The sequence below is a fragment of the Phocoena sinus genome, chromosome 1, assembly GCF_008692025.1.
Source record: "Phocoena sinus isolate mPhoSin1 chromosome 1, mPhoSin1.pri, whole genome shotgun sequence".
NCBI classification, from domain to species: Eukaryota; Metazoa; Chordata; class Mammalia; order Artiodactyla; family Phocoenidae; genus Phocoena; species Phocoena sinus.
Window position 1 is genome coordinate 52,750,557 of NC_045763.1, and position 22,327 is coordinate 52,772,883.

Below are 22,327 nucleotides of genomic sequence, written 5' to 3' on the forward strand. Positions count from 1 at the left end.
CTGGTCATCTTCTTTCCTTGTCATTGCATGTGTCCTCAGGTGGTTTAGCAAAGAGGGCTCTCTGTGAATGTTTTCACAGCAATGAGAATTAAACCTAAAAAGGAAGAACAGAATGATGGGCATTAATTTTTTTTTTTTCTGTTTTACATCCATAAACCAGGGTAGCCCTGGGGTGATACAGTTTCATGTCTGTTTCATTTAAGATAATCAGTTTCTGATGTATTCAGAGAATGCATTTCCTTTTTTTTCTCTAGTATATGTAAGAGTTTATAAGCAGACACTGAAGCTATTACAAATAGCTTGATCTGTTTGCAGATTAACAGTTGTTACTGTCCAAGTTTAGAGAAAACTTTGATTCAGAACATAGAAACAATAAGGTTGCTTAAAAACCCCTTTTAGTTCAAAACCAGGTTAATTATGAAATACTTTTAAGTTTATGATGCATTAAAAATAACAACATTGGGCTTCCCTGGTGGCGCAGTGGTTGAGAGTCCGCCTGCCGATGCAGGGGACACGGGTTCGTGCCCCGGTCGGGGAAGATCCCACATGCCGCGGAGCAGCTGGGCCCGTGAGCCATGGCTGCTGAGCCTGCGCGTCCGGAGCCTGTGCTCCGCAACGGGAGAGACCACAGCAGTGAGAGGTCCGTGTACCACACACACAAAAAACCAAAACAAAACATTAATTTTCAAATATTTATAAAATACTAATCTTATTATGCTAATATACTGGAACTTACTTTTTCTAACATGAAGCAAATTTTTTCTTTTTTTTTTTGCGGTGCTTTGAAAAAAAATTCCCTAAAGCAAGTGTTTCTCTGTTCTTGTACAAAGCTAATTAGTAGCTGGGTCCACTTGCAAAGTATCTATTTCTGCTTATTATAGGTATAATATATGTATAATTCTAAATGTTTAGGGGCAACGGGGAAATTAATTTGCTGCCATGACAAAAGAGTGAAAGGAAGAATGTTTAGCCTGGGGGAGAGAGCGGGGCTCAGGGGTCTTCATATATTTGAAGGGTAGCAAAATGGAAGGGAGATTACATTTATTCTGCCTGTTCCAGGGGCTAATGAGGTGAAGTTATAGGAAGGCAAACATATTAATGAATTATTTTTTAAAAATCAAACCTCATTATTTTATTAGTCTAAAATTCTTTATGACACAATGATTACTCCATTACTAGATGATCTTTAAGATCCCTTCATTTCCAGTTCATTCTGTGATGTCATGCATCCAGTATTTCTAAACATACAAATAGGTAAAAATCTTTTTTTCACTTTTTATTTAGGCGTTTTGATATCTATTAGACATAGTCCTTTAATTAAATGCTTAATCACTTGTAACTCAAATTCATAAACCCTCTTTATGTAAAGTCGAGCCATGAAATTTAATTTAATGAAATACTACTCTTCCCTTATTAACTGCAGGAATTGGTAAAAAGATGTGATAAGGCCTCTGGGCTAGATTGGATAATCAAGTCTCTAGCATTATATTTGTTGGATTAAAATGCAATAAAATTCATTATATAAAGATAACTAAACCTGTGTTCTAATCCTAATTATGCCACTAGCTGTGTGACCTTAGGCAAGTCAACCTCATTGAGCTTAAGCTTCCTTTTCTGTAAAATCGGAATATTGCCAACTACACAGAGTTGCAGGAAGAATTAGAGCTAATATGACTAGTGCTTAGCAGAGTGCCAAACACGTAGTAAATACTGAATAAATGAAAGCTATGGTTTTGATGAAAATTAATGCTACCTAGAGTTGTTCTATGGAAAACTTTTTCAGCTAGGTAGCTTAACTTTATAATACCTGTTACCAGCTTGATCCATTTCCCTAATGTAGATATTTTAAAGTGATTGCAAGTTAAGACGTGGAATATCCTTGAGCCTTGCCTTAAATGTGTTAATTAATTAGCTCAGAGAGTTCAGATTCTGCTTTCCCCTTGGCACATTGGTACATAAACCAAATGGGGAAAATAGGAAAAGGAGCAGAATAGTGTATTAACAGAACAACATTTGCCAAAAACAAATGGAATCCTTGTCAAATTATTTAGGAAATCGTGAGTTAAATGATATTAAGAAAGTTTGTTTATTGCAGGAACTTTCAGAGGCTTTAATATGTAATTTTTCCTCATCATTCTCCAAGGGTGGGTGTGATAATGTTTTCTGAACTTATTTTACTATGGAAATCTTTATTTAATATGTATTTGTGTCTTTGTTTTTAATTCGTTTGTGGTAGAGCATTTTGGGGGACTATTCTACATAGCACGGTTTGGGAAGTGCTGATATGAACCCTGATATGGAGGATGGAACATATCAGTATTTGGAGAAGAGCAGGTGGGACATCTTGGCTGCAACACAGAGAGTATGTATTTGGGTGGTATTGGAACTACTACCTGAAATGCTGGGAAGGTGTATTAGAGGCCAGATTTTGAAGGGCTTTAAATACCTAGCTAAGAAATCTAAACTTAACTCTGGAAGAAATCATGAAATACTGATGGCTTTATTATCAGACAAAACACACCAACCATCCATACATTCTCTCCCTATTGTGCTAGTAGATTAAAGTGGAGAAAAGATACCTAGCTGGCATCACAAATTTCTTTGCCTATAAAGGCCTTACAGAACACTTAAATAAATAAAATACAATAAAGAGTATTGGGGAGTGTGGTATATTTGTAAGCTCGCTCGCAGTTTAAAAACCTTTGTATGCAAAAAAAAAAAAAAATTAGTACTCTGCTAGCCAAGCAAAATGTGTTTGCAGACTGAAGTTGGCCCTTGGGCTGCTAATTTGTGGCACTTTCAATTCAAAAGGGAAAGACTGGCACTTATGTTGGTTAGGTTAAGTACTAGGCTGCTATAACAGAGACCAAAAAAATAGGTGGTTAAAGTACATTAAAATCTATTTTTCTTTTTGTAATTGTTCCAGATGACAGGCTAAGTTGGCAGGGGGGTTCCACTTCACACCATCATTCAGGGTCCCAGCTTCCTCTGTCTTATTGCTTTCCCATCCCATGGGCTCTGTCTTTGTCTGCAGACCAAAATATTAAAATTCGGGCTTAATGGATCAGTAGAAATATACCTCCACCCCACCTTAAAAAAAAAAAACAACCTGTTTTCTAAGATACTCCAAAATACAAGTATAGAAGGAAAATGTGACTGGACGTAAGCTAAAATAATTTACATTGTGCTATAGAGGGCTACTAAATGAGGGTATCTCAAGGCGCTCATCTGAATCACTGAATCAATATTCATTACACACCTAGAAGCAGAGATTGTGCTGGGCCCTGTGGGCATTGTCAGATCAGGAGACACAGCCTGCTCTTACCTGGTTTGTTGTAGGAGTGCTGAAGGGCAACAGGAAAACAAATCACTGTCAAATAAAGAGAAAGAGCCTATGACAGAAGGCACGTCAAGCTGAAGGTCTACTCAACAGTATTGACTGAGCACAGCTGCTAAGTATGGACTGAACTGGGGGGACGGGGAAGAGGAAGGAGCCACGTTCCCTCCCTTCACGCGGCTCATAAGCCAATGGGGAGTTCACCGAAGGAGGAATGAAAATTCCAGGGAGGAACAGTTGATGAGGTCAACTTTTCTTTAGGAGCAGGAGAACGTGAGTTCTGTGAGAGCAATGTCTTTGGGATTTAGCTCAGGGTCTTCATGTCACAGACAGTCCCAAGTACTTATGGAATGTAGATGGCCTGACATTGAGGGAGCTCTTTTCTCTTTGAGGAGCCCAGACCCAAGCATGAAAAGTCCCAGACATTGGCCTGGCTTACCAGTGACGGGACCATGTTTACCGTGGGAGAACAGACTAGAGATACACTCGTCCCTCCATATGCGTGGATGTTGGTTCCAGGACCGCCGTGGATACCAGAATGCTCAGATGCTCAAGTTCCTTGTGTAAAATGACACAGTTGGCCCTCAGTATCCACAGGTTCTGAACCCCCTATACGGAAGGCGGGCTGTACATTCTTTGTGGTGAAATGACCTGTGTACTGCAGTTGGCCTGCATCTACTGGCCAGATGAGGTTTGATAATTTAGAGCTGAGAGCTTTTGCTCTTCCAACAGGACAAACAAACATACCACCTCATGTATAAACTTTCCTCCTCAGATACATTAACTCTGTTTCATGGGCATTTCAACTTTCTTTAAAGACCAGCCCTCCAGATGGTTTGTCTGTTCCTTCCCCAACCTGTGAAGGTTCTGCAAGGTTACCTGTGTCTCTGCAAATCAAACTTCTTTTCCTTTAAGAGGTAGATAGATGTGCAGTCCCTTCACGAGATAAGATTTGGTTCCCATATAATGGCATTTTCCATAATAACTGCTGATATCATCAAGGTAAAGAGAGACGCTTCTCCTAACCAACCATAACAGAATTTAGCTTTTTATATTTCTGCCTCCTGGAAAGCCTAATCTCTCCCTACTGTGAGTATGACTGACTCCAGGTATTGAAACCTGTACTGTAATTGGAAATTCATTGAACAAGACTTCAGTGAGGGAACTATTTTAGTCATTTTATCTAAAATGAGAAAGAATCTGCTCCTTATTTCAATGTCCTATACAATTACTCCTGAACAGTAGTTCAGAATTGGAGAGAGTCAGATCAGTGTGCAGTCTGGCTTTTCACCTAAGACATACTTAACGAAAGTATATGTTTTGCATTCATTTCTGAGAGGCCCTATTCAAAACATAAATCTTGGGACCTTTTGGGAATGTTTAATCGGCTTTCTATCTGAAGATCTTTTAATGCTAACATCTGAATTCTGAATTACGTACTTGAATTTACCTTTTTATTGTCTTTTCTGTTTTTCTCTCATCTTGCAATAAAGTAGAACACCAAGATTGGTGTTATTTCCCTGAAAGTCATTTTTGTGATTTGGTGTGTGTTAGTAAGAACGAAATACTAATCTGCTCAGGTTTGCTTAGTAATTACGCTAGCTGTGTCATTTTTTCCATCATTTCTCAGGTTTCATTTCTCGTTGCTATCTTCTTCTAGAGTTCATCACTGGGTTTCCAAATAATTGGTGAAGGAACAAAACCAGTTTCATAGTCATTTAAAGTTACATGGAGTGTTTACACTGGCCTTTCCTTGGGGACATATTATAAACATGAAATAGTCAAGGTATCTCATGATACTGTAAAGGGATGGTGGCTTCGGAATTTGTGAAGTAATTCTACTCTTTATTGTTATTTTTCTGTTTATTGTACCTTGACATATATTTCATCTTCTAAATTACACATATTCTATTAAAATGGCTTTAGGAGGCAGGTTGCTGGAAGGGAAAGGAGGATCCAATTGTTATTTTTGCAGTGACTTTCAGGGTGACACAAAATCCTAGCTTTAGTGTGGGACTAGATCCGCCCCTTATGTTCATTATATAATGCTGCCCTTTATCTGTGTTTTTATTTGGTCTCCCCAAAATATTAACCATAATCACAACAACAGGACAACCCCAGACATTTCTCATCAGGGAAACTGATAGCACCATCTCGATTGGAAGCTTTGTCTAAGTGGTTTGCCCATCCTGTCCTTGTCCTGTTTAGTTGGGAGGAACAGTTTTGATAGTTTATTTTAATAGTTTTTAGATGCACGTTGGCTTGATTTCATTGCTAGAGGTGAGAGAGAAAAAGAGACAGAAATAAGAAGTTCTGTTAACGTTTTTATAAAAGAGGAAAGAAAGCATATTGAACCCAATTTGAGTTGTGTTCATTCAGAGGCATGTTTGGAGTGCGTACTGCATACCAGACACCGAGTTAGGACCTGAAGGGCTGGAGACGCAGAAGATGCTCTCTCTCCCCGCAGAGGGCTCACAGTCTAATGTGAGAAAAAGACAAAATTACAATTCAGTGTGCTACATCCTAGGTTAGAGCTTAGTACACCAGGAGAATATTGAGAAAAGAGAAAAGAAGTCTTCGCCAGCAATGGGGGTAACCAGGGAAGGTTTTTGATAGAGATGACAACAAAGCTGAGATTTAAAGGACAAGTAGGAGGTGGACAAACAAAGGGTATGAAGGACAAGGCATTTCAGGGAGGAGCATGTATTCCTTTCGGCCAAGAGGTAGGGCTGGAAGAGAAAGACAAGAGATAGAAAATGAGCCTGAAGAGGAAAACGGAGGGGGTGTGGAGGTCGTACGCCACGTGAAGGAGTTTGTACTAAACCCTGAACACTCTGTGGGGCTCTTGCAAGATTTCTGACAGGACAGTGAGCTCTGAACACATTGCGTTTATCTCAGATTCCTCAACATCTTGTTCTTTTCTACCTCAGGGCCTTTGAACATGCCAGTCCCTCTGCCTTAAGAGCTCTTCCTCCTTCTTTTCCGGGCTGTCTCCTTAGTATCTTTCAGATGTCAGCTCTTAAGAGAGACCTTCCCTGGCCACTGTTTCTAAAGTTTTTCTTATTTGTTTCCTTCATATTGTTTATTTCCTTTATAATTTTAAAAATAATTCATTTGTTTTAGATTTTCAGCTGTGTCTAATCCTAGACTGTAAATTTCCTGAAGGTAGGGACTGTGTCTTAAGCCCTTGGCCCAATGCCTGGCACACGGGAGGTGCTCAAGAAGTATTTGCTGAATAAATCATCAGATTTGCCCATCAGGGAGACAGCTCTGGCTGCAGAGTGGGGAGCAGATGAGAGGAGAAGCCAAGACTGGTGACAGAGAATGTAGGAGATTGTCCTATCATGCTGATGAGAAGTAGGAAGAGCCAGGGCCGCAGTTGGAAGGGAGAGATGGAGATGTACATGGAGTGAAGAAACAGTATGAAATGGAATCAGTGGAGATTCATTGGACGTGAGTGTTTGTAAGAGGCAAGATTCAGGGATGACACCAAACAGAAAATGAGATGAACAGTGGATGGTTCATTGAAGTAGGGAATTCAAAAGAGTAAGAACAGGTTTTTGGAGAGAAGAAAAGGAACTCGGCTTTGGACATGTTTGGTCTGAGGATACCCGTGGGCTATCTGGATAGAAATATCTAATAAACATTTTGATTTATGGGTTTGGAGCCCAGGAGAGAGATCTTGGCAAAAGATAAAGATTTGAGAGTCATTGGCCTATAGATTCATTCATGCACTGATTCAACAAATATGCACTTACTAACTGCTGTGTCCCAAGTATTAAATACAGTGGTGAAGCAAGCAAACATTTTTCTAGTTTCACAAATATCACAGTCGAGCCTGGTAGCTGATATCATGGAAATAAAGAAAATAACATAGGGAATATATATATAAGGAGAGATGAGTACAGATGCTGGGGAACACCAGTATTTAAGAGGTGGACAAAAGAAAGGGAACAGTCAGGAGAGGATGATGGTTTGAATGGTTGAACACTCAGGTTTCCCCCTCCCAAGTCCTTATGCTAAACGAAACTAAGTTTTCAAAATAGATTGGTTGCTTTTTCCGGTGGCAGGATTAAAGTACGTTCACATTCACTCTGTTCAGAAATTCATTTTAAGTCATCCTTAAAATAAGGAATTTCACAGGTTGGAGCTGAAACAAGTATCAGCCCGCAAGCAAGTGACGCAGACAGAGATGAGCAAGAGCTGGAGATCAACCCAGATTTTCCCACTCAGCTCTGAATTTCCTTGCTGTTGTTATATGGGTCTTAAGTCAAACTTAATGTACGTTGTGGTTGGATTTCCTTTGTTATGGTCTGTGGGATAAATGTGATGTTAACGTTGTCACAGAAGGAGATATTATGCTGTTTTGCCAAGACTTTGTTAGAAATATTCATTTATTTATTTGCTTGTTTATTAATTTATTTTTACTTCTCAGTTCTTTTAACCCAAGAGACAACACCTCAGGCACTTACCAAGTAGAAGTCAACTAAATACCTGGGTGTGGGTTGTTTTAAGAGGTGAAATTTCTTAGGCACTTCTTCAAATGAATTTTGCCTTTTTAAAAAAGTGTGGTGTATACACATGATTCTTTTTTCTTTTTTTTATTAAGAGATAATTGGCATAAACATTCTGTGAGTTTCAAGTGTACAACACAGTGATTCAATTTGTATGTACTGAGAAATGATCAGCACAATAAAGTCCAGTTAACATCCATCACCACACATCGTGCCATTTCATTTTAAAAAAGCAAGTTATGATTATTGTATATTCTAAAAATTAGAGCCGCTTCATCTAAAATATCATAGATTGTACGTTTGATATCAAAATTGACTGAAAATTGTCTTTTAATTCTCAGCCAAAACATGTTTCTTATGCAAAAGTCCAATGTAACCAAAAGAAAAAGAATAATTTGTAGGTCCATTTATAATTCTACAAAGCATGGTGATTTTTTTTTGCATGTGTTTATGTGCATGGTATTTAACAAATTTATTGGTGCATAAGCTATGCCACAGGTAAACTTGCTTCCTTTCAGTAGTGGGCAAAATCTTGCTTTTATCAATAACATAAATCTTATTTATTGATTGTTTGTTGTACATTCAGACTAGTCCTATTTCTTACATTGCGTTTCTTAAAAGTATGTTTCTTATTTCAAAGAACACTTATTTAAAAAAAAATCCGTTCAGCCAACTACTTTTCCTTGACCCTAATTTTAAAGCAGATTACACTAGCCCTATAAACAGATCCCTCAACTAGATTCTACCTGTGAGACTCAGAATCAGAAGACTTTAGAGGCAGAGAGGGAAATGACATTCATAAATTATGTATTCCTTGCCATTTATAAATATGTTCCTGTATATACCATAAAAATAAATAAGCAGTTGACAATTAGATGTAATATCAGATATCTTAAAGGAAATTATATCCAGCAAAAATAAAGCAGATACAGAAATCAAAGAATAAGTCATTTTGAACAATTAATTTATTATCTTTTCTCAAAAAATAAGGCTCAACCCACCCCTCCACAAAAAACTCTTGTCTCAAAACAAATATAAAGTTTTATTTGTGCTCAAAAGAATTTGTGTTTATGTTTCAAGGGTTGGGGCTTGTCTTTTGCAGTCTGACTTCTTAAGGATTCACGCTATGGTTACCTGTAGAAATGAAGGGGGAACATCTTTAAATCTTGTTTGGTTTGAAGGAATGGATAGCTAATCCAGATCAGATGTTTCTTTAGAGAACAATGTTTAAAAACTGTTAGGGAATTTAGCTATCCTAGCTGATTCTTAGGTAGGCTGTTTTCATCCCGGTTGTGAAGGTCTCAGAGGTCAGCCAAGGTAACCATTTATTTTAAATCGTCTTTTGTTTCAGATTTCCTGTTGAACTTTTTTTTTTAACCATTTCAAAAATCACCCAGTTGTTGTGTCATAGCTTTCCATAAGCTTCAGATTCAAAGATTCAAACCAAAAAACCATCTACGTAACTAAATGACTCTACCCTCCTACGTGACTCTAACTAGAGCAGAATATGAAATTAGACTTCACATTTTTTGATCACAATGAAACTAATATTTGAAATTCTCTTGTCAGATGTCTTCTATTTATGACACTTCGCTTCTTTTGTTTTTGTTTCCCCAGGACATTTGGGCTTCCAGGACAGTTTTGTCACATCAGGGGTTTTTAGTGTGACTGAGCTAGTAAGAGTGTCACAGAGTAAGTATAATTTTGCTTTGATTTGGTACAGATTTGCCTTGGGTTTGTGCTTACCTTTTGCCTAGGCCTCCGAAAGACATAAATACCTTTCAGAATCTCCTTTTCATACTCCCACTGGAAGAATTTTGCCACGTAGTTTGTTTGACAGCCAAGAATTTAAGTCAGGAAAAATTAATATCATTTTAATGTGAGACACAGGGAAAGAACTGAAATCCTGAGTGTCTCACATAGTCCCTAGTCTATAGTGTGAACCTGTTTTTAAAAAATTGAGGCTTCCTGGATTTCTAAGAAATTCTGAGTTTTAAAAGAATTTGGTTTTGACCTTTAAAGAATGCTAATGCCCTTAGCATGAGTGACACCGTGTGGCATGATCATTACCAGCTTGTCAATAATCACCAACAACAGTGAGTTACGAGTACCTGTCACCACCCTGTTCCATTGATCAAAGGGTCATTGATTGTATTTTTGCTATGACATAATCCAGACAGTCCAAGGAGAAAGTATAGGATTCTCCCTCTCCCTCCCTCCACCCCATGTAAACGCACACACCCCCCCACACACACACTCTTTGTTTTTATTTAAAACCATACCTATATTACCCACAAAACATCTTTGTTTTTATTTAAAACCCTACCTATATTACCCCTGAAACTAACATAATGTCACACATCAATTATACTTCAAAAAACTAATAATAATAATTTTCATCACACTTCAGACAACTTTGCAGGCCTTGAAAAGATCATAGGCCTTAGTCATTGTGCCTATTGTGCTTAATGGATTAAAATAAAAGTTTCTGGCTAACATTAAAAAAGTGTATCTACAATGACTATGGTGTTCTAGGTCCCAATACCAAGGAAAATTATACTAAATATTAAAATTTTATTTTTTATCCCCCTTCAACTTCAAAATACCACTGGTGGATAAAATTTACATTGTTGAAATTGGTTTCAAGCTGCATCAAATTCTTTGTGGAATGAGGTGGAGTAAAAATAAATATTTTTATTTCAAGCTCATACCCTCCATTCACTGTATTACAGTCTTGCAAGCTTGACCGAGTAAGCAAGTCAATCTCATGACAAGATGTCAGGTCAAGCAAGCCAAGCCATCCTGATCTCACAGGCTCAGGTTCTTGTCTGTTCTTATTTCTTAAAAATCCAGAAAGTGGGATACAAGGTGTGGGCAGGGGATCTGAAGGTGGAGGGAGAGTCTATCTGCCAAGCACTGTGCTAGGTTTTCATGTATGTTACATAAAATTAATCCTTGCAATAAACATGTGAGATTAAGAAATTACTCTCATTTTAACAAATGAGTTAAATTGAGGGTCTAGTTAAGTCATTTTTCCAAAGTCAAACAAGTGGGTAAAAAGTTAAGCTAAGTCTGTATAGCACTGGAATCTGTACTCTTAGACTAGCCCCAAAGGAACTTGAGAAATCTACAACCTGAGACTAGACAGGGAAAACAGCAGGAAGGTAACCATGGGTGTTAGAATTCTACAGTCGGGAACCCTTGGTTAATGCTGGGATGTGCTGGTGTAGGGGGTCAGAACCCTAAAGAATGAAGCATTATGAGCAGCAAGGTATGACTTGGAATGGCGAAGTTGTTGCCATATGATGAAGTGTGCTTAGAGTACCAACCAGCGAGCTGGAGAGAAGATTGCCGTGTTAATTTGGAGGATATGCACTGCCCTAGCACAGCCGATGACCCAGTTATTTGCCGTAGACAAATAAAAATGCATTTGTATGTACATATTTTTACTTTTTTAAGATCTTTAAAAGGTGATCATCATCGTACATTTTTCTTGCAATTTTAATAATAAGGGTAAATATAGAGTATATGTATTAGAGTATAACTGTCCTCATGGCATTACTGGGGCATACATTCATTCATAGAGCCCTTACTGGGATATAATCATAGCCTTAATGAGTGAAAAGAAAACCCTTTTAAGATTGGTGCACAAGACCTTTTTTATTCTACCCTTGCTGCTGTAATACGTACATTTAGTCTTCATTACCGTCAGTGTCCTGAGGCCTGGGGGTTTGTATGTGAAGGCCTCACTGCTCAGAACCATCCCCAGAATCTCATCCTTCTTCCACTGTCTCTGTGTCCCTTTAAGGTCTTATATCCCAAGCCTTATCAGTTCCAAACTTGACTAGATTTCCATTCAGTCTACCACACGTGGTTGCCAAGGGAATTCTCAACCTGCCTTCGAGATTGCCAGGGGGTATGGCCAGACCACACACTGAATCTACAGAGGGACCTGGTTTGTTTCCTGTCCCTGTTTAGAGGGCTGTGTTGCTGATGCCTGGCATAGCGAGCATCCTTCGGCCCTTGAATGCCTTTCGATTCTGTACACTGCTGTGTAATTGCTCTAGGACTCACTCACACATGCCCTCATGCTGACTGAAACTGTTTGGCAAGAGTGGGACTGGGCTGCGTCAGCTCAACCATGGCTTCTGGCCAAACTGCCATCCAGAGCCCCCTCCCTCCTACAGATCTTTAATCCAGGTTTGTTCAGGGTCTGTGTCTCGAGATTACCTTGGCTGATGAGGGAAGGGTCCCCCAGCTCGTGTTTCCTCACCCAAACACCTTTCTGAAAGACGTAACACTCAGACCGTATGATGGAGTCAAAATCCTTAACCATTCCTTATGGCGCTGCCCACCTCCCCACATTAGAAGAGCTAAGCATCCATTCTAGAGGTGCAGTGGACACTTTTTCCAGATAAGTGGGGCTGGAATGCGTTCTGTAACCTTGAGATAGAAATAAGCTAACTGGCATGTAAGTTGATTAAATGCATGCTGTTAGCCCTGGTAGGAGCATAATGTAACATATGAAAAATTACAGTAGCCAGCATTTATCAAGCATACACCAAGTACCAGGCATTGTGCTAGGCACCATTCAGTCCTCCCATGGTTGCTGTTATTGTCCCTTTTTATAGATGAAGGAGTCGGTGATGCTCAAAGTTAAGAAACTTGCTCCTTTCACTTTACTGTACTCAGCTAGCTGCCTGTAGACATTTTTGTCATGATCTCTCCTATAACTGCATTATAGAACTAAACAATCCAAAGATTCTGTGCTTTTATTAAATTATCATTTCTTATGAGAGTTGATAAACTTTTCAATTGTTAATATGTGCATCAGAAAAAAAGTTTAAATGATTTTCAGTAAAGTAAACAAGTAAAATACTTAATTACAACTTTTTTCCTGGATTTGTTTTCAGGTTTGATTTTTTTTTAATGAATAGACTTTCAATATCGCTTCCTCCCCAGGTTCCTCTATGATTAACATCTTTCGTTAGTGTGGTACATTTATTATAATTGGTAAGCTGATATTGATACATTATTAACAACTCAAGTCTGTAGTTTACATTAGGGTTCACCCTTTGTGTTGTACATTCTATGTGTTTTGACAAATGTTTTACAGTATCATACAGAATAGTCTCACTTCCTTACAAATCACGTGTGCTCCAACTACTCATTTTCCCACTCCCCCAACAAGTGATCTTTTTACTCTTTCTCATAGTTTAGCCTTCCACCTGGATGTTTCTAATGGGCTCAGTGTCTTAGGATTTCTTCCACTGTGCTGCACATTTCTTCTTAACTTCCTCCTGTCTAGCCCAGCCCCACCCAGTCCCCCCAGTCACACCTGGGACCACATACGTGGCCCAGAAATTCACACTAATGGTGGCCTCAGCTTGAAAATTCTCCCTCTTTCTGGATCTTTCGAATTCAGTTTTTAAATTTGCTAATACAAATATTGACATTCCCGAGGTTTCCAGTTGGTTTCTGTTTTTAGTTTTCCTCCTTTCAAATTTAATAGAGGAGGGAGATGCTATTTCAGTATTTCCTCATGAGGATTCACTGAAATAACTGTGCTAAGTTTGTTGATTATAATCGTGTTACTACAGGGTGGCCATGGCCGAGAAACTCAAGAGAAAGCTGCTGGCTTAGCCTTGCACATTCAGAGGTGAAGGGTCAGGCGACAAGGTTGCTTGACATGAAATCATCCTCCTCAGATGCCCGGGGCTGTTGGAATCAGGGCCTCCTGCTGCAGTCTCCCACCAGTTCCCCTCTTACCCTTGCCTCCTGCCTGCCTACCTTTTAATTTTTTGCATCATCCAGACTCTGTGAAAGGCAAGAAAGGGGAGTTCTGTTTCTCTTAGCAGCAAAGAGAGTACTGTAGCATAAAAGTAAATGTATATTCATTCTCCTCCTACCTTTTCCCCCATGTGCTAGGACCATCTGAAAGTAGTTCTAGTTATTTATTACTTTGTTCCGGGGGAGGGAGGGCGACATACAGACCACTAGACACGTTGCCAGAGAGAGAGAGAAGTCTTCTCTGCTCTGGGGGAGGGGGTTTATAAGTGCTAACGATGAGGTTCAGAATCATTAAAGTTGTTTTAGCATAAGACTGTGAGGAAAGAGACAGGAACCATCTGTTGAAATGGCTCTTACATGATGCTGCATTTTAAAACAAAGCCTTCTAGAAGCATTTTCAGATGGGTCTCTTTCCCATGAAGTTGCTACAAAGAGAGCCCACTCTACTGGTGGCTAAATCGATGCTGCTTAGATAGCTCTCTGTCAGCACCCTCTCTCGTTTATTTTGCACCAGTGTTTTCCTCAAAGTGTGTGCTTTTGAGGCTGTCAAATATCCTTCCTGGTATGCACCCAGAAAATCCTCCCGAAAAAATCCACTACTTCTGCCCATATCCTTCTAAAGTGCTGACTCTTTTATTTGAAGTTGGTGGAGTGACTCTGAAACCTTAAATACTTCACCGGGAAAGAGGAAAACCGCAAATACACACAGGCCATTGTGACTCTGGCCTGACGGGTTCTAATTTTCTAGCAGTGGTTTGTACACCCGAGCTGGCTGCAAGGGTTAAGTAAACTTCGTGGCTGGGTATGATTTCATGGCCCTGGAATTTTGAAAAGCCAGGGTTCTCGGTACACTGTGGCCAGCCTTAGAGTCTTTGGGTGTGAAAACCACTCTCAGTTACCCAGACTGATTTTGGGTTCCTGTTGCATTGCTGCAGAATCTATTAAAATCCAGCAGCTGAATCGTCCTGGCTCTGCCACAAAGCTAGGCTGCTGGGTGGCTACAGGATTCCCGAGTTGTTTGTCAATGGAGAGTGGGAGTGAATGGAGCAAGGCATATGCCTCAGCCTGGCATGAGGTGGCACCCTAGTGGCTGTTTTCTGCCTTAGAAATGTGCACTCTTTCTGTATTCTTACACGAGAATTGTCATTAAGATCCAGATTGCAGTTCATTTGTAAAATTCTCTCTTAAGTCTCTAGGTCCTTTATGTGTCCCTGGCGGCCCATATCCACACCCTTGGATTTTCTGACCAGCAATTTAGTAGGAACTATTGTCAATAGTCTAACCTGCCGTGATGGCGCTACTACAACAGAATTAACTCGGCTCCAAGGTGCAATAAGGAAATGAAGATCTTTGGTAGGGACAAGCCCAAACTTGAAAATTACGAAACGTTCCTGCAAAGAAGGACTCATGAGGAAATTGGTGTAGGATAAGGGATTCCGGATGTCCCAGTCCTTTGGGGTGCCATTTATTTGCCAGATTTTAGGTCTTTGTTGTGGAATAGATTTGAAACTTTCTTTTCTGAATAGGTGGCCTGTTGGTTCACCTTTGATCACGGCACTGGAAATTATTTTTAAAAATGAGGTTATATTCTTACGCAAGCTCTTCTTTCGAAAGAAACCATTTGGGCTTGAGCATTAAAGGAAGAAACAAAAAGATTATAATAAAAAATACACTGCAGCCCTAGCATGAACAGTGGCTGTGACCTTGCCTCTTGTTTGCCATTATACAATTCAATGGCAGTCCACTCAAACTATGCTCTCGATCAATATCCTATTAAAGCAGCACAAAAAGTCTCCATAAACTTAGTGGTTAGCTATGTTTATAAATGGAACTCGGCATAATTAGATGGTCAATAGCAGGCTCTACTAGTAATTTTAAAATGAACATCACACATTTTCTATCTGTAGAAGTCAATGGCACCTCTTCCAGAGTAAGGGTATCGTGTGCAGCAGACAAAAGAGTAGGAGTTCCTTTAAAAAAATCATAATGCCTATCTCCAGAATGCAGTTTTTCAAGAAAATCTGTGACATTGTGGAAGAGAAAATACTGATTGGCCCTATATATTTTTTCATTTGCCTGTCTAAGCCACCTTATTCTGAATATATTATGACATTGCAAATGTTTTATTTTCTAGTTTTAATCAACCCCTCATGGAGAGATAAAATAATAAATATTGCCATACTCTTAGGAAGAAAAATACCAGTCTGGCTGGCTTAATTTAGTGGGTTTCCTCTACTATAATTCAATAAATTTTCAAAATAAATACTGAAATTGAATTATTTCAGAAGGATGTTTTGTTGTATCATTTTTTTTCTTTTAATTTTCTTGACATATTTGGGGTGAATATTTGGACAGTAAAGCTGGCAACAAATGGAATGAACTGGCAGTAGCAGAAATTTTCGTCAATTACTCTTTCTTCTGAATCCCGGCTCACAGTACGTGTGGCCAAACATGATATTTTTTTCTGTCCCACTCTCCTCACCCACTAGAGAAAGAGCCACGTAAAGTAAAAGGTGTTCCCACCCTTACCTACAAATTGAAATGTGCATATACCTTGTGTTTGGTGTGGGCTCTGTCAGCCGTGTTATGACCACCATGTCGGCTGAAATTAGAGCTATGATAAGAACAAGCTTATGACATCAGCAGACCCATCAGCCAATGCTGTGCATGAAGGTCTTGTCCTTTCTGTTACACTCATACCCCTACAGCCTTCCTGGTTAGAGCTGGCAGTGAGTTCTCATAGCAAGATTTAGAGGGCCTCTTGTTTTCTTTTCTTAGCTGAAGCTCCTACTAAATTTACCAGACTATGAACATTTTTATTGTAAAGGTTTGACTCAGGGAGAAGCAAAACACATGACACCTTGATGTACATACTATTTTGTTATCACGATCTCTTTTCATATATTCGTCTATTTCTCATCTTTTCTAGGTAATTTTTTCTTTGGATAATATTATATTATATAAAATCTATATGCAAGATGGCGTAATGGTATCATAAAATAGTCCAGGATAATAGATTTGGGGATCTGGCCTTACCAAGTGACTTCGGGCAACATTTAACCCCTCTCAGATGTGTTCTCCTGATAGGTAACCATGATTTATTCAATCAGCAAAGATTTATTAAGTACCAGTTGTGTGCTGGATCTAAGTCTGAGTGCTGGAAATATTGATTTCAGAATCGATAGCTAGTGGGAAGCAGCCCCGTAGCACAGGAAGATCAGCCCGGTGCTTTGTGACCACCTAGAGGGATGGGATAGGGAGGGTGGGAGGGAGACGCAAGAGGGAGGAGATATGGAGATAATATGTATATGTATGGCTGATTCACTCTGTTATAAAGCAGAAACTAATACACCATTGTAGAGCAACTATACTCCAATAAAGAAGTTAAAAAAAAGAAAAAGAAAAAAGAAACACCTTTCAGGAGTGTTTCAAGGACGAAGTGAGAAAATGTCAAGAGTCTAGCACATAGTAGATGCTCAACAATGGTAACTACTATGATTATTATTGACCAAAGCCTCTGTCCTCGATCTTTCACTCAGAGCAGATCCTTGAGTTGACCACACTATAAGCAAATTTATTAAAAATGTGTGTGGGGGGCTTCCCTGGCGGCTCAGTGGTTGAGAGTCCACCTGCCGATGCAGGGGACACGGGTTCGTGTCCCGGTCCGGGAAGATCCCACATGCCGCGGGGCGGCTGGGCCCGTGAGCCATGGCCGCTGAGCCTGCGCGTCCGGAGCCTGTGCTCCACAACTGGAGAGGCCACAACAGTGAGAGGCCCGCGTACCGCAAAAAAAAAAAAAAAAAGTGTGTGTGTGTGTGTCTATATGTGCTGAGTGTGTGTGTGTATAAATTAAGAAGGACTGATTTTAGAATTCATGTTCTAAAAATCAGTTTATTACAAGGACCATTCTAGTGACCCTTTCAGAGTTAGTAATTCCAATAGAAAAAGAGCATGCCAATACTAGATGTAATTCATCTGCTTTAGGAAGCCAGAAACTTCTTATTCCACACGTTTTCAGCCAAAGCCTACGTTTCTGCATTATTCTTGGAATTTCTCTTCCAGGGTATAGAATGGATAACAAGATGTTTAAAATTTCTCGGTCTAACATTGACACGTTAACAACTTTTTAAGTGGCCAGCCACACCATGGTTATTTTTATCAGAGTTTTTCGAAGTATTTGGTTCTATAGTATTTGAAAATTTTGCTTTCTCTTACATTATGGATGTAAAAATTCCAGTATGCTGGAGGTCATTACTGCCAGTTGGTTTTTAGTAAATCTTCATTTATGCACTCATAAGCCTCAGTTTTTAAAGAGCAGATATTCATATCCAGTAGGTAACATTGGGGAACTAAAAGGCATTTGGGGGCTTTCCAAAAGCCTGACACAAGAAGACTGCAAATATTATTGAGATTTTGGCTGGAATATATTGTCTTCACTATAACTCTTTTTTTTTTTTTTTTTTTTTTTTGCGGTACGCGGGTCTCTCACTGCTGTGGCCTCTCCCGTTGCGGAGCACAGGCTCCGGACGCGCAGGCTCAGCAGCCATGGCTCACGGGCCCAGCCGCTCCGCGGCATGTGGGATCTTCCCGGACCGGGGCACGAACCCTTGTCCCCTGCATCGGCAGGCAGACTCTCAACCACTGCGCCACCAGAGAAGCCCCTCACTATAACTCTTAATGATTACAAAGATTGTTGCTGATGGCCCTATAGGCATTTCTAGGATGAGATTGAGGGGGTTCACACTCAGAAAAGCCACATATTAGGTCAAATACTGGAAACTGAGTTAATCCAGTATGTGATTGGTGTGAGGACATATTAGCACCCAGAATTTTTCAAGAGATGGAGGAGAGAAAAAATTAAACAGTTCTTGGTGAAAATATTGAGAAGTATTGCAGACATCTGGATTTGTAGGTTGTTGAGATGGGACTCTGTTGACATAGTTTGGTTTCCTAATTGCTAATGGTCAGATAGTCCCAGTGCACTCTTGGTTAAGGGGCTTATGTTTAGAAGCCCATCCTTGGTTTATAGATCATTGTGGTGAAAAGACCTCTTAGGCTATCATATCTATTCCCTGTAAGAGAAGACTTAATCCCATGGCTGAAGCTGTATCATATACTAAGCGGGTACCACATTTGACCTCAACCAGAAAGCTAAGAAGAGATGATACTCTAAAATGCAGAAAATCAATTTCAGTCCCAAAGGCAGAAGCCACTAATGCAAGAGATCTGTCAGCATCGCTCACCCCGCTGTGGGTCGCTCTGCAGGACCAGGTGTCAGGCCCTTCACCCAGTGAAGCACTGCCTGCCACTCTAAAGACCTGTAAAAACAAAGAAGGAAGGAGGAGGAAGAGGAGATATTTGTTTTGCCAGTTAAGTGGTAGGTGATAAATATTTCTCTATTTAAATCTTACTGAATTCATCTCCCCAGTAACCAATGGTGAAGGAAGGACAAGGAGACGAGAAATGTGGGTTTCCCCTCTGTTTCTTTGGGCAGGTATCTAGAGATATCTGGGTTCAAATCCCTGCTCTGTCACATGTTCAGCTGTGTGATCTTGATCACGTTACTTAACCTCATAGCTCCCTTTTCACTTCTAAATGAGAAGAATACAAGTGCATATTCCATGTCCCCATGCAAGGATGAAAATGAGATAATTCAGGTAAAACCCCTATCCCATTGCCTGCCTCTTAATAAATACTCGATAAGTACTAGCTCTTCACCATCTTTCATTAACAAGCTCATATAATTTTAGTTCAACTCAGTAAACATTTGTTGCATGTGAGTATATGAAGCATCCTTCACTGTGTGCTGAGAATACAGAAATAAGTAGGAGACAGTTCTTTCCTTTATAGAGTAGATATGTAAGTTTACTGAGATCCAGGACTGGACTTCATGGCGATAAAGTGCCTGAATGCTCTTTATTTACAAATTGAGCTCACAGTAATTATCTATCAGAGATAAACCATCTTCATGGCTCATAGTGGGGAGGAAGAGGGTATCAGTGAATGGTTCCCATTTTCGTAAAAGGAAGATATTGTTTTAGAAATAAAAATTCCTCTATTTACCTTCTTTGCCACCACAAATTTACATAATCCTTACCCTGTGTCCTCAGAACGTGAATGTGTGGAAACAGTGTTCGCTGCTTTTGGCACCTAATGCCACATTTCATAATGAAACATTGCTTCAACCTTATAATAGCAGGGAAGTTCATTTTCACCTAGAGGGAAACCCTTGCTTTGCTTCAGTGCCTTTCTTTTATGTTCCATTCTGGAAAAACATACTCCAAGCCTGCATTGGGTCAGACCTTTCAGAATGGAAGAGTGGGGAAAGGAGATCAGCACACGGTTTACAGACTAGAAATCTACTTGGCAAAGGAGTTGCTGAAGACCGTGGCATAGAAGCTGCAGAGAAAGTACCTTTATGATTGATTTGCATTCAAGTCAGACTGACTGCCGTGTGGTCATTTTTCTAACCCATAACTGCTCACACTGCAGCAGTCTGCTATCTGCAGGGTGTCTGAATTATAGCAGTCTATGTCCGTGTTCCCTCTTATACAAATTACTTACACTGGTTTCTTTTTCCATGCAAATTCATCAGTTTTACAGCCCTTCGAAGCCACAGTCAGGAAACTCTGGCCGAGAGCACAAATTGATAAAATGAGTTAATTTTACTATACTTACTTTTTTCTTTCTAAGAGCCCTCTCTCATAAGCGGTGTTCAGGAAGCATATTACGGTAAAAGGAAGATAACAAAGGAGTTGAATTTTCTTGCCACAAATTACTTTCCAAGTTAATTCCCTTTAACGATGATTCCAGATTTGCTTGAGTTTTCATAGCATTGTGCGTTTACAACTGTGCCTTTGATAGAAAGAACAAGTATTTTCCCATGTTCACTCCTTTTGTGCCAGTGACATGGACTTTCTTAACAAGATCTGTGCCGCTAGAATGCAAAACAACACTAAATTGTGCTGGGCCCGTAGAACTGTGTGCTGTTGTTGGACGTTTTCCCCCCCAGTCTTAAAGTACAAGTTCCCAAAGTCTCAGTCAGTACATTAGAGTATGTAATCTAGAGAGAAATAAACCTCTCTCTTTTTTTTTTTTTCAATAGTTATTTTACAAGTTGGAAATCCAGTACTAAATCCTGATAGTCTTTTTGGGGGGATACCTATTAGCTGATATTCCATCTTCTTTAGTTGCCATGCAAATTTGAGGAAAGACCAGCTATGACTGTTAATCTTTAAAATGTAAACCCCACGAGGGCAAGGGTTTTTATGTATCTTGTCCACTGATGGATCTCAAGCATCTGGAGCAGAGCCTGACATATTAAAGGTGCTCCATAAATATTTGGTGAATTCAACTGAATGCAGCCTCTCAGAGAAGATGGGCCATTAGCCATAGGCTGGCCGCACTAGTCATTTAGTTAATGCTCCCGCTGATTCCCATTGAACAAGTTGTGAACTCAGTGCACTGTCATCTCCCAGGCAGAGTAGCTTGAAATTTTGGAAAGAGTTTTTTTTTTTTTCCATCATCTTCTCTTTCCAGCAATGCAAGCCTGAGCAGATTGTCTCTGGTGGATGGCAGAAGTTCAATAACCGCAACCTTATCCAACTACTAATGTGTACAGAAGAGCAGGTCATTAAGAGGGTTGGCTACTAAAGTAACCCCTTTCTTCCAATAGCCCACATTACTGTAATGATTCCTTAATAGCAAACAGTTTATTAAGAAATGACACAAAGACTAGGTTCTACTCATGACAGGAAAGAAGGGTGGGGGGAGGAGGATGAATGACTTAGGAATAACATCTTAAGATACAATTCCCCAACGTTAACCTTTGTGTTTTTTTTTATTTTTTTAAACATCTTTATTGGAGTATAATTGCTTTACAATGGTGCGTTAGTTTCTGCTTTATATCAAAGTGAATCAGTTATACATATACATATGTTCCCATATCCCTTCCCTCTTGCGTCTCCCTCCCTTCCACCCTCCCTATCCCACCCCTCTAGGTGGTCACAAACCACCAAGATAATCTCCTTGTGCTATGCGGCTGCTTCCCACTAGCTATCTATTTTACGTTTGGTAGTGTATATATGTCCATGCCACTCTCTCACTTGGTCACAGCTTACCCTTCCCCCTCCCTATATCCTCAAGCCCATTCTCTAGTAGATCTGTGTCTTTATTCCCATCTTACCCCTAGGTTCTTCATGACATTTTTTTTTCTTAAATACCATATATATGTGTTAGCATACGGTATTTGTCTTTCTCTTTCTGACTTACTTCACTCTGTATGACAGACTCTAGGTCCATCCACCTCACTACGAATAACTCAATTTCATTTCTTTTTAAGGCTGAGTAATATTCCATTGTATATATGTGCCACATCTTCTTTATCCATTCATCCGATTATGGACACTTAGGTTGCTTCCATCTATCTCCTGGCTATTGTAAATAGAGCTGCAATGAACATTTAGTACATGACTCTTTTTGAATTATGGTTTTTTCAGGGTATATGCCCAGTAGTGGGATTGCTGGGTCATATGGTAGTTCTATTTGTAGTTTTTTAAGGAACCTCCATACTGTTCTCCATAGTGGCTATACCAATTCACATTCCCACCAGCAGTGCAAGAGTGTTCCCTTTTCTCCACACTCTCTCCAGCATTTATAGTTTCTAGATTTTTTGATGATGGCCATT

At 39.7% G+C, this 22,327-nt stretch overlaps 1 protein-coding gene across 5 annotated transcripts in view; it reads left to right on the plus strand.

Moving 5' to 3' along the window:
• The window catches only part of NFIA (nuclear factor I A), a 396,670-nt gene that overhangs the window by 226,931 nt on the left and 147,412 nt on the right, over positions 1-22,327 (plus strand). For all 5 annotated transcript variants that reach the window (XM_032649031.1, XM_032649049.1, XM_032649023.1 and 2 more), the window contains one exon: positions 9,469-9,543. In XM_032649031.1, coding sequence (XP_032504922.1) covers positions 9,469-9,543 — 75 coding nt within the window. The remainder of the gene's footprint in view (positions 1-9,468; positions 9,544-22,327) is intronic.